General features: G+C 36.3%; 1 protein-coding gene across 13 annotated transcripts in view; it reads right to left on the bottom strand.

Annotated features, from left to right (window-relative positions):
- PACS2 (phosphofurin acidic cluster sorting protein 2) overlaps positions 1–12,788 on the bottom strand; it is a 414,540-nt gene that overhangs the window by 56,254 nt on the left and 345,498 nt on the right. For all 13 annotated transcript variants that reach the window (XM_007473322.3, XM_007473321.3, XM_056821215.1 and 10 more), the window contains 2 exons: positions 8,829–8,983; positions 1,852–1,962 (listed from right to left, as the gene is read on the bottom strand). In XM_007473322.3, the coding sequence (XP_007473384.1) occupies positions 1,852–1,962; positions 8,829–8,983 (266 nt within the window). The remainder of the gene's footprint in view (positions 1–1,851; positions 1,963–8,828; positions 8,984–12,788) is intronic.

Below are 12,788 nucleotides of genomic sequence, written 5' to 3'. Positions count from 1 at the left end.
GAAGAAGAAGAAGAAGAAGAAGAAGAAGAAGAAGAAGAAGAAGAAGAAGAAGAAGAAGAAGAAGAAGAGAAAGAAAGAAAGAAACCAATTCAGGTAGGACTGATGCACTTCTAAGCCAATACAAAGGACTTGAACCTAGTGTGAGACTTGAGGTTGTGACTCTTGACATATGTTAAGATGTAGGCCTTACTTGTATCCACACTCTTTGTGAAAATACTTACAGATAAGTACCAAAGTTTGGCTATCATCCTGGCTCCCTCTATCCCTGAGAATGAAAGTAAAATCAGACCAGGGAATGACACTTCCCTATCAAAATAAAATTCTAATTCCTTTTCTTCTTATATTATAGCAACTTACTGTAGTCTTGGCTGCAAATGGGTAAGTGAAATATTACTGCATTTTGTCCTACAGACTTGTGGGATAGAAATTACTTTAAATTGGACCATACAAGGGCCTATTATGAATTTATTCTTGCTTACTAAACATTTTATATATATAGATATTGGTATTTTATTCTAATTTGGAATTTTTTTTCTCTTTTTCTCCCAAAAGTTTAACTTTCTTCCATTTTTTTCCTTATGCTTTTGGGTTTGTTTTTTCTCTTCTTTTTAATAATCGACCCATACACCCCGTAACTCAAACATTGCATCCTGAGGTGAACTGGATATTTTTTAACACCCATTTCAGGGGGGATTGTATTTTAATATAAATCCAAGATTTTGAAATTTTTGTTCTAGAAAGATCTTGAAGGAAGAAGCTTGCTAACTCCTAGGTCCAGAGAATGAACTGTTGTAGAAAGATGCCAAAAAACCTACACTACATCAAGAAGATCAAGAATGAACTTTGGGTGTGGTTAATTGAACATTTATTTGAATGTATATACTCCTATGCCAAAAGGGGACTACTCCCTAATTGGTTTTTGTCAATGCGTTCAGCAAACATTGGTTTGCTGTCTGTCTTTCTTCTATTTCCCTCTTTATCTAGCTATTGTAACTTATAATTTTCCCTTAGAAATTGAATATTGTATACATCTGTAGTTACAAGTGCTTTAGGATTATAAGATGATTATGTTAAATGATCAATGGGGAGACTAGTCTTCCAATGATCATCAGGGGGATTGTGAAGATTGGATTTGGCCATCTCCTGATTTGTAACAATGAAGATGCTTAGTCTAACAAAATCAAAGATGCCTTAGGAAGTTTGCATTATTCCACCCTTCTTTGTATAACAAAATTGGGAATGTCTGTAACCATGCTTGAAGATTGAGTGTTTAGGAGGATGGCCTTTGATAGAGAAATTGACAAATCAGAAACAGATGACAGACCCCTGGGTGACACCTAAGTCAAGCTCAGGCTACGATTGGTGCAGAGGAGATGCAGGAAAGGGAGGTAGAATTGTCTAGTTTTTTTTTTTTCATGGGGCTTCCTCTCGTCTGTCTCTTTTTCCCTGGAGATATGGCTCTGGCTGGCAGGGTGCTAAGTGTTCCGACATCTTGGTGTGGTGGCAGCTAATTGTCTCGGTTTTGGCGATGAGTTTGCCCTTGAGCTAATTCAGGTTCAGGCATCTTGGCTGAGCCCTCTTGGAGTTCAGGCTGATTCCTTCTTCCTTTACTCTCCAAAACCTTATCTTCCTAAAGCCTCTAATCTTCCCCCGAGGCACAAGTCAGGTGGGAGAAATCATACAACCTTTCCTTCTCCCTTCTTAATTTCTTTCCACTATATTAATTAAATCACCATAAATTTCCCACTGTCTTGGGTATTTTATTTGGGATATCCCATGGCAACAAATAACTAATATAGTTTAGGTCACAACACTAAATTTGTCCTTTACAATATGGAAATAACTTCTTACCAGTAGTATGTGCTTCAAGTTTACTGAACAAATCCCTCCAGGCCAAATCCTGGAAGAAGTTGTTATACCGGTGATCGACGGAACCAAGATATTTAGCCACTGGATGAGAGCCTACAGCAAAGAAAATGAACTGAGTTACTTAATGAATATGATATACAGACTTCATATTTATAATATTTGTAAAGAAACAGATTAAACTGGCTATTTTCTTAGCACACCTAATACTGTGATTATTCAGGGTATCTTATTATATGCTTATGGTCACTTTGTTGATCTCCAATTGGTCAGTAAAAAATGATAGGTATCTGTTACTTCTTTCAGTAGTCCATGTAGTTATACCTGTTTTTGGAGTTATAAGAGAAAATGTAAGAAAGGACAGATGTTTTTACAAAATAAGTTTCACTTGACAAACAATTTGTTTATTACAACAATATTCTACTCAAATCACCAATATAGGTATTAATACTATTCTTATTTAACACAAATATATTAGAGTGGTTCTAGGGAAAAGTGAAAAATCAAAGCTGCCATATGATCTATACTTCTCAATCAACCAACATTTATTAGTTTACTATGCATTTTATTTATGTTTTCTTTGTGACAAGTAGGGTGTTAAGTACTAGAGATACAAAGGAACAGTAAAAGCAGTCCCTACTCTAAAGGAGCTTACATTCTAATAGGGGAGACAGTATATACATAAATAGGTATAGTTAAGATATAGAATACATGAGAGTTGCCTTACAGGAGAAGGAACTGGCAGCCAGGGTAGCCAGAATGTAATGCTTGAGCTGAGTATTAAAGGAAACCAGGCATTCTAAAATGCAAGTATCAAACTGTAGCTACCACTGTAACTTGTAACTTGTAAAACTTCAGAGCACCACTGGAAACAAGTTAAATTGTAATGGAAAATGTTTTAACAAAAGAAAATTAAAACACAACAAAGACAATATTAATTTGAATTTGAAAATATAGCCTTCTGGGATTTGTTTCTATTTGAGTTTGATACCATTATTCTAAGAGGTAAGGAGGAATAAGAGCATTTTGGGTAGGAGGCATAGCCATTGCAAAAGCATGGATATGGAAGATGGCACATCCTATTCTAGGAATAGTAAGTATATCAGTAAGGTTGGACAGTAGAGTGTGTAGAGGAGAATAATGTGTAGGAATACTAGGAATACTTGGAGGGGATCAGGTTGCAAAGAATGGAAATGTAAGAGAAATTACTAAAAGTTTTTTTTTTAATTTGGTCATAGATAGTACAAGTTATTGGAACTTAATAGAGTATTGGGGTGACATGGTCAGTCCTGTGCTTTCAGAAAATCACTAAGTCATCTGTGTGGAAGATGGATTGGAATGTAGAGAAATTTTAAGCAGATTGTTAAAAGAAGAAGGTGGTCAACAGTGGCAAAATGCTGAAAAGAAGTCAAGAAAAAATGAAAAATGGTTTGACAATAAAAAGGCTAATAATTTTGAAGAGAGTAATTTCAGTTGAATAATGACTGGAAGACATTTCACAGGATTTAAATGAGAGAGGAGGTACTGAGTGTAGATGTGTTTTTCAAGTTAGATGAAGAGAGAAAAAGTACAAGATTATGAGTGGTGGAGATGACAGGATAGTGATAATTTTTTTTTAAAGAAAAAGGAAACTGGGGTATAATTATAGCCTACATCTATAGCCAGTATATTTATAGCCAGGATATAGATTCGGAGCAAAGATTAAGAAAAGAATGGGGAAGACAGTGGAGGCAATCTGCTCCAGAATATGGAAGGGGATGAGATCAAGAGCATATATAGAAAGGTTGGCTGTGGCATGAAGAGAAGCCACTTCTTCAGAGGGGAGATATAAGAGATGTAAGGAAGAGAGGAGAAGCAGCTCTAGGTGAATAAAGTCAAATTTTTGGACAAAATATGAAGCAAGGCCCTCAGCAAAGAACTTAGGAAGATAGAGTAAAGAAAGGTTTCAGGAGATAAGAGTTTTTTGAACAGTTGCTATAGTGAATGATCAATAAAATAATAGGGGAAGAGTCAGTAGCAAGATTGCTTTGTTGTATTAAGGACTCAGGTAAAATTAGAGAACATATATTTGTAGGTAACCTACTCAGCTAACTTTCACGATTTCCTTTAGTTCTGTTCAGTGATACATGATAGAGTGAAGGAAATAGAGAAATCCAGTGTTGGGGTTTGTAAGGTATAATAAGCAATGGATAAGGTAAAGTAAAGTAGTAAAGTACTCCTTCAGAGTAAAGGAGAGTATAGAAGTGAGCTAGTTCACCAAAGAGTCAAGAATGGGAAGAGAGGAAATAGCTTGAGGTAATGGCTTGAGAAAGCACTGAGAGGAGTTATTAGAGGTAATGGTAAGGATAAAGAAGAAGGTTAGTTTTTTTTTTTTTTGTTTAAGGCATAGTGAGAAATGGAAAGATAAATTATTATGAATGAATCAAGAATTTTAGAACTCTTGAACATGGAAGAGGAACACTTGATGATAAAGTCAAGGACTATGACCATTTGTCAAGTGGAGAATGGCTCTTTTTCTTGTCAATTTGACTCAGTTCCCTGTATAACTTAGAAATTTATATTTATCAAAGAAATTTGCTATGAAAATCCCTTCCTCCCAATTACCTGCTTCATTATAATTTTAATTTTATTGCTTTTGTTTGTGAAAAAAACCTTTTAATGATATATATAATCAAAGCTGTCTATTTTACCTCCTGTGATCTCTACTTCCTGCTTGGTTACAAACTCTTCCTACTTATAGATTGAACAGGTAATTTTTTCCTTGCTCCATTAATTTGTCTATGATGTGATTCTTTTTTAAAATAATGAATCAATTTTTATTTTTTATTCAGTCCTCCTCCACTCGCCATACCATGAAAGGCATCATTCAGCAAAATATTTAGATGTCCTTTGTGTTCCCAATTCTTAGTTCATTCTCTGGAGGTGAACATTCAGAAGTTATTCTTCAAACAATAATTATGTAGCTATATATAATGTTCTGTAGGGTCTATTTGTCTCACTCTTCATTTTCTCATTTAGTTCCAAGTTTTTAAAAAAATATTAATTTGCTCATCATTTCTTATAGCCCATCACAGTTATATTTGTTTAGCTATTACCAACTGATGAACATTCCCTAGGTTTCTAGTTTTTTGCCACCACAAAGAGAGCTGCTATAAATATCTTGGAAATAGAAATTCTTTCCCTTTTTCCTGGATCTCCTTAGGAAACAGATCCAGAAAGAATATTGGTGGGTATAAGGACATATAGTTTTATAAATCTTTTTATATATACACATTTTTATTATAGCATTCTGGGTTTAATTCCAAACTGTTCTCCAAAATAGTTGGATCAGTTTACATTTCCACCTTAGTGGCTCCACTTTTCAACATCTGAGATCATTATTTATGTCTAAATCATGCATTCATGTAAAGCTTGTATATGGTATAAGAAGAGTTTTCTAGGCATGAGGGACAACCAGAGAAAACACTTTGAGTTGGAAGGTAAGAATGTCATGATTAAAGAAGAGCAAGGATGTCAGTGACACTCAATTGCAGTCTGTGGAGGTAGATGACATTTCAGAGGCAGGAAGGAGTCAGGTTATAAAGAGCTTGAAAAGCCAAACAAATGATTTTACATTTGGTCCTGGAGGCAAGTGAGCCCCTGGAGTTCAGTGAATATTATGGTCAGATATGCCAACTGTAAGATCAATTTGATAACCAAGTGAAGGATAAACCGGTATGTACGTTACCAGGCTATTATAATAGTCCAGGCACAAAGGGAAAGAGGTCTGTTTCAGGGTGGTTGAGATACCAGGATACCACCTACAATGTCGGACTGTGAAATTGAGATTTACTCCACCCTATTTATTCTTTAGAATTTTAGTCACCAGGAAGGTATACACCCCCACGTAAGGATTAAGTTTGGGGGAGGAAGGCCTATGACCCACGTGTGCTAGCAAATGGTAAATCAGAAACAGCTGAATCCCCCCCACCCCCGGCAGTCAAAAGTCAAGTTTAAGCTGCCATTGGTACATGTAAGACACAAGAAATGATACAAAGAACTGCCTTTATATTTTGCAATCACTTCCTATGAGTGGGTCTTTGCCTTGGAACTTGACTGTGGAGGAGCTCGGGCTTGAGATATCAGACTGCTTCTCCTTGGACTGCCACATGGTGAGTGAAAAGGCTGACTCCCTTCCCTTGGCTTTTCTGAGCCTCTGAAGAGGCCCATCATCTTGGAACTCCTTTTCCCTTGGCTTTCTAGAGTCACTAGCCTCTGGAGAGACCCCTCATCTTGGAGGAGGCCTCATGGCTGGAAGCTGTGTTGAATTTAATCCTCTCCCCCTCCCCCCTTCCTTCTCTGGCTGGGGCCTCCAAATTTCTGCCTAGTTCAGACCAGGCCAGAGCAGTTCTCTCTCTTTCTCTCTCTCATTTCCTTAAGTTCTTCCCTCTATTGTAAATAAACTACCATAAAAGCCATTCTGACTTGAGTAATTTATTGGGATTTAGTAATTAAATCACTGGTGACCAACTCAACTCAATTCAGTGCAACCATAAATTTTACCCCTAACAAGACTGAGTGACTAGGAGGGTAGTGCTACCCTCAACAGTAACTGAGAAATTAGGAAGAAGAGAAGCTTTTGGGGGAAAGAAAATGAGTTCAGTTTTTGACTTTCTCAGTTTAGATGTTTACAAGGAACCCAATTTGAGATGTCTAAAAGGTTGTGAGAGATTAGGTAGGTGGCTTAATGGATTGAGAACCAGGCCTAGAGACAGAAGGTTCTGGGTTTAAATTTGAACTTCCTGACTGGGAGTTCTAGGGAGATGACTCCCTAGCTGTGTGACCCTTGTGAAGTCCCTTGATCCCTATTGCCTAGCCCTTACCAGACTTCTGCCTTGGAACCAATATACAGTATTGATTCTAAGATAGAAGGTATGGGTTTAAAAACAAAAAACAAAATGCAGCTGGAGCCAAGCCAGAAGAGATATTAGGGCTAGGGGAACTGAAACAATTACCAAGTGAAAAAGTATGGGGAAAGAAGAGAAGAAGGTCTAATACAGTCATTGTGAGACCATCAAGGGTAGAAGGTGAAGAAGTTAGAAGAATTAGTAGTATCATGAAAATGAAGAGAGTAGTATCTCAGAAAAAAGATTGACTGACAGTGTCAAAGGTTGCAGGGGGAATGACTGAGGAAGAATGAGGAATGAGAAAAGATTAGTAAGATTTGGCAATTAAGACACCATAGGTAACTTTGGAAATAAAAGTTTCAATTGAAAAATGAGATCAGAAATCAGACTATGAATAATTAAGATGAAAGAGAAAAGGGAACATAGGCAACTGGTATAGATGGCTTTCTCAAGGAGTTTACCCACAAAAAAAGGAGAGATACAGGATATAGCTAGTGGGGATATTAAGTAAGGGAAGAATCAAGTAAATATTTTTTTAAAAATGTGTGAATGTGTGTGGCAAGGGCAAGTAGAAAGAAGGAAAATATCCAGTGGTTAGGAAGTAGTGGAAGATTAGTGAGATTAGGGATAATGGAAGATGGAATGGGACCACTTATGCATAGAGAAGACAAGAAGGGCCACCACTTGATGTGAAGTAGTGGTGAAGAAGAATATAATGGCAGAAAGCATCTGAGTGATAGGAGATATGGAACAAGGATGATGGAGTTTTCCATAATTTGTTATCATTGGGAGGGATTGACTAAGAGGGTGTGGGAAAATGCTAACTATTGAAGAATGAATCAAGGTAGAATAGCTGTGAGGTCCACTGATAAAAGCCAATCATTAAAAAGTTCAAGGTGGACTCTTGTGAGTTTGGCACAGCTTTCAATTGTCCACCTGCCATGTTGCTATTATCCTAGGAAGCATCTTAAGGCAGATGTGCAGGAATGTGGTATATTCTCAGGCAAGAGGCAGGAAATGCTATACATGACGGCTGACTTGTAGCAAAAAGGATGGTACTGTGGCCCTTAGGCTTTTATAATTCAAGGTATGAGGCAGGAGATAGTATGTCCCAGACCTGCCTTATGGCAAACACAATCAGGAGTCTACTAAAGAGAGATAATGGTGTGTCCTCCAGCTGCTTAGTGCCAACTTTAAACAGAGACTGTCTATGATGGCATATAAATAACTTCCACTAGCATAAAAATTTCCTAGTGGAACATTTCTGGAACTCAATCGTATCAGAAGATTACTGTATACTTTTTAAACTGTGTTTACAATATTGTATTACTTTACAAGATTTGGAGAATTTGGGCATTATTAATACTCTCTATTTCAGGACCGGAAGGAGAAAAGAATAAATATTACTTTAATAAAAATCTTAGCTGTAAAGATAAACACATTTTGTTTTGTTCTTTCAGTAGTTTTTTCAGCTATATCTGACTCTGTGACCCAATTTAGTGTTTTCTTGACAAAGATGTAGAGTTTGCCATTTCCTTCTCTAAATTTCTTTACAGATGAAGTACTGAGGTAAACAGAGTTGAGTGAGTTGCCCAGCCTCATCTAGTTAGTAAGGGTTTGAGGCCAGATTTGAACTCAGGAAGTTGAGTGATTCTGACTCTGTGATCAGCACTATATTCCCTGTGCCATTGACCTGCCTCATATTTTTTTTTAATCCATAAAAATCAAAGAACATTCCTGACTCTACCAACATGCCTTCTTCCCTCTTACATACAACACAAACAATCCTTACACAAAACCAGTACAACTTTCTCAATTCAATCAAATAAATTGCTATATTAAGCCTAAGTATATGCTACTAGGCATTAGAGTTAATGCACAAGCAAATAAGACCTGGTCCCCAGTGAAAAGAACTTATAGTCCAAGGAGGAGAAAACACTAACTGTAATACAATATGCAAAGCATATATACATACATACATACATATATATATATACACATATACATACACACACATATATATACACACACACACATATATACATACATGAGAGATGCATGGGATTTCTTACTTACCTAATGGGATGATCAGGAACCTCATATAGCCAAGCCAGTCAGGGGTTTTATGAGACAACTGTTCAACAAAAAGCCTCAATACAGCACTGAGATAGTTTTGAGCTCCTGCCACAGCAATTTTCACTGGGTTTGGTGGCTGAGAATTGCAGTTACAGCTGAAATACACAGAAATGAATCAACTAATTTTATTAAGCACTTAGTATGTTCCATATAGTATATTAAGAAGAATAAGTACTTTTTAGGGGTTTTACCAAAAATACTAGTTACTGATAATTTTATTTTTCTCAATTAATGAAAATGTATCTCTTTCCCCTCCCACTTTCTTTCCAACCTTGAAAAAGAGAAAAATAAAATCCTTGCAACAAAACATAAGTAAAACAAATACCCATATTGACCAATCCCCCCAAATTGTTTCAATCTACAATTTGAGTTCATCACTCCTATCAAGTTATGTTAATTATGTTATTTTTGAAATGTCTACAATTGTGGTTGGCCACTGACCTCATTGATCAGTGTTCCTAAATCTTTCAAATGTGACTGCTTTTTGCAGTTATTATTATTATTGTATAAAATGATTTCCTGGGTCTGCTCACTATATTTTGAATTATCAATTCATACAAGTCTTCCTAGGTTTCAATAAAATACCCTTCTGCTTCTACTTCATTGCTACCACAAAAATATATAAAAATTTTCTTCATTTATGTTTCTATTCAAATTTTGGCTTCATTGATTTTCTTTAACCCCAAACTTTTAAATTGTATATAACCAAAACCATCCATCTTACTCAATTTTCTCTATTTCATTTGGTAGTGAATCCAGATGATGATACAGTTCTGAAGGGCCACATGTATCATTTTCCCACATTAGAATGAAAACAGGTTATCCTTGTTTAGGCCCTTATGACTGTCCATTCTTACTTTTTTATGTTTCTGTTGATTCCTGAGTTTGTATTTTAAAGTTTCTACTCAGCTCTAGTCTTTTCACAAGAAATGACTGCAAGTCCTCTATTTCATTAGAAGACCATTTTCATGCTGTTTAGGATTATACTCAGTTTTGCAGGATAAGTTGTTAGTCTGTATCTTTTGCCTTCTGGCATGTTGTATTCCAAATTCCCCTCTCCTTAATAATTCCTGTGTATGAATGAAAAATTAACAGCTTGGCTTAAGAGGTATAAAATCAAACAACAGAATAAAAAGTAAAATAGAATTTCATGACACCATGAGACAGCAAGAAATATTATTTTATTTTTAAAAATTCAATTTATTATTTTTTAGCATTCTTTCCTTTTTAAATTTTGAGTTCCAAATTCTCCCTCTTATTCCTTACCCTACCTTCTGAGAAGGTAAGCAATATCAATTATACATATGAAATCAAACAAAACATTTTTATATAAAAGCAAGAAAAATAAAGTGAGAAAATTATCTCAGGGACAACTCAGGTTGGGGAACTGCAAGCTTTCGGTGTGCCCAAAATGTTTTGATCAATGGAAAAGTCTGAGAGCTGCCCTCCTGATCTAAGATATGCTGTTAGTCTCTGATTAGCACAACTCTGGTGAGCTTGCTTCTGGGTATAGCCCCAGAAGACTGCTGAAAGACTCAACCACTATTATTAGTCAGTTAGAAAGCTTTGATCATTTTGAAGATTGGATTTGGCTCTCCCCTAATTTTAACAATGAAGGTACTTAGCTCTTCCCTGATTGTGAAGATTTAAATTGTAACTCATGTCTATTTTTAGATTTTAATCCCCATAAATGTAAACACCCTACTTCAAAGTTAAGTATGGAGACCTGCCTATTTTTAGATTCAATCACAAAAAGTGCAAACACGGTACTTAAAAGTTAAGTATGAAGATCTGCCCATTTAGATTTACTCACCAAAAGTGCAAATAACCCACTTAATCATGAAGTGGGAGGTCTGTGACCCATGTGTGTGATAGTGGGTAACGAATCATAATCAACTAATTTCCTTCTGGGTAGTCCTAGAGCAGAGAGTTAGCTGTGATTGGTAGATGTGAAATTAGGGGAAGCGACACAAGAGAAAATGCCTTTAAAAGAGAGAGTGCTATACAGAGTTAGTGATTCTTGGAGTGGAGTTCAACTTGGACTTTCACTTCTGCTGGATGTGAATTCTTCATGCTTTTGAGTTTAGGCTGGTGAAGAGGGGCAGAAGGATCTGCTGACTGGACTGACACATGGAGAGTGAAAAAGCTGACTCCTAACTGCTGGCTTTTCTCTGAAGAGATCGGCCTCAGGAAAGACCTATGCTCTTGAGAAACTGTCCAGCTTTGCCGAGGTTGGCTGAAACTAATTCTCTTAGCTCGGAGGGGATAGGAGTAAATGACTTAGTGCTCAGGCAAGATATTCTATCTTATCCTCTCTCTGATTTTCTTCTTCATTCTTTCTGTATTTTGTAAATAAATCTCTTTGGAATTAATTAAATTCCTGGTGACCATTTTTAAATAATCAAGATCAACCCTTTAAAAATTAACCCCCGTTCCCCCCTTACATCATTCAGAATAACGTAACTTCAGGCTCTGTGTCATTCTGGCATTGAATAGGAAACCCTAATTTCATAATTGGGTCAGACTCATAGCTGCACCCTGCTTTTGCAACTTGGTCTTGGACCAATACACAGTCTATAGTTTGCAATAGCTCATTGTCCAGTAATGTAGAACCTTCTGATCCTTGCCCCAGGCACAGTTCCTCTTCTCAGTCTGCAATGAATCTGTTACCTAGCACTGGGTATGAATGTGTGGAGAGGAGGCTATTGGTTGTGATTTGTTCCTTTCTCTTATTAGGTCACACTGTGCTGGATAGAGATCTCATCTTGTTCTGGTATAGGCCCTGCTTCAGGTACCATACTGGAAGGCTCAATACATTGTGGCATGCTCCGGAGTAGATGCTGTCCTCACTATCTGAATTATCTCTGTGTTTACTTATGTGGACGTGGACTAGAAAAATAACAGATTTTTTTCTTGTCTATGAATAAGTCCTTGGACTTTTGTATTTTCTAGATCTTTGTGGAGGAGATGAGGCGGAGACTAAGCTATACTCCTTTCTTCTATTGTCTCATGTTAGCTGTTCTCACTAGAAATGTTTATAGACTGATTGCTTTCTACTAAGAGTCCATAAAATAACGTCATCGAAACATTATCAAAAATCCAATAATAGTATAAGATCATCATGATATATGTGTGTGTGTGTGTGTGTGTGTGTGTGTGTGTAGTACTTTCAAGTTTGCATCTGTATATATACATCTGCAAACTTGAAAGTACTATGTAAATGTCATCTTTTCTTGGACAGGGAGAAGTTACAATTCTGTATTAAGTAAAGAAATAAAGTAGTAGTAAAGAAAAGAAGTAAAAAAGGATCTGGGTTGAGATTCTTGCCTAGCTATGCAGTCCAGGGCAAGTCATTTAACTTTTCTCAACCTCAGTTTCCTTAATTACAAGTGGAGGACAATGACATTTACATTATTTTTCTCACAAGGCATAAAACAAAATCAAACAAAAGTAGCACTAAGGATAAATTATTATTATATTACACATTTGGAAGCAATGCATTTCACTACATAATGCAGTCAACTTAAAAATCAGAAATGTTACATTGTAATTTCAGCTCTTTGGCTATTTTACCTTGATACAAAGTTTCAGAGAGGGGTCTATATAAGTGCTGTGAGGTTTTAGCTCATCATCTGAAATAAGGGAGTGCAAATGTGCTAGAAACAAACTGCAAAAGAGAAACTATATGCATATATTTATGAATACAGATAAATATGGAACTGAGATCAGAATGCAGAGCTTCTGATCATTTTCATTATCACATAGCCTCCCTCTCTCTCTCTCTCTCTCTCTCTCTCTCTCTCTCTCTCTCTCAATACAGAGCCTCTCTTCTTTGGCTTCAAAACATTTTTCACTTGCTAATTCATTTTATGGGGCTCAAATATGTTTTTTCTTTACCTT

This window comes from Monodelphis domestica, chromosome 1, assembly GCF_027887165.1.
Source record: "Monodelphis domestica isolate mMonDom1 chromosome 1, mMonDom1.pri, whole genome shotgun sequence".
Lineage (NCBI taxonomy): Eukaryota > Metazoa > Chordata > Mammalia > Didelphimorphia > Didelphidae > Monodelphis > Monodelphis domestica.
The sequence above is the reverse complement of the archived record's forward strand: the minus strand, read 5'-3'. Positions and strand labels throughout refer to the sequence as shown.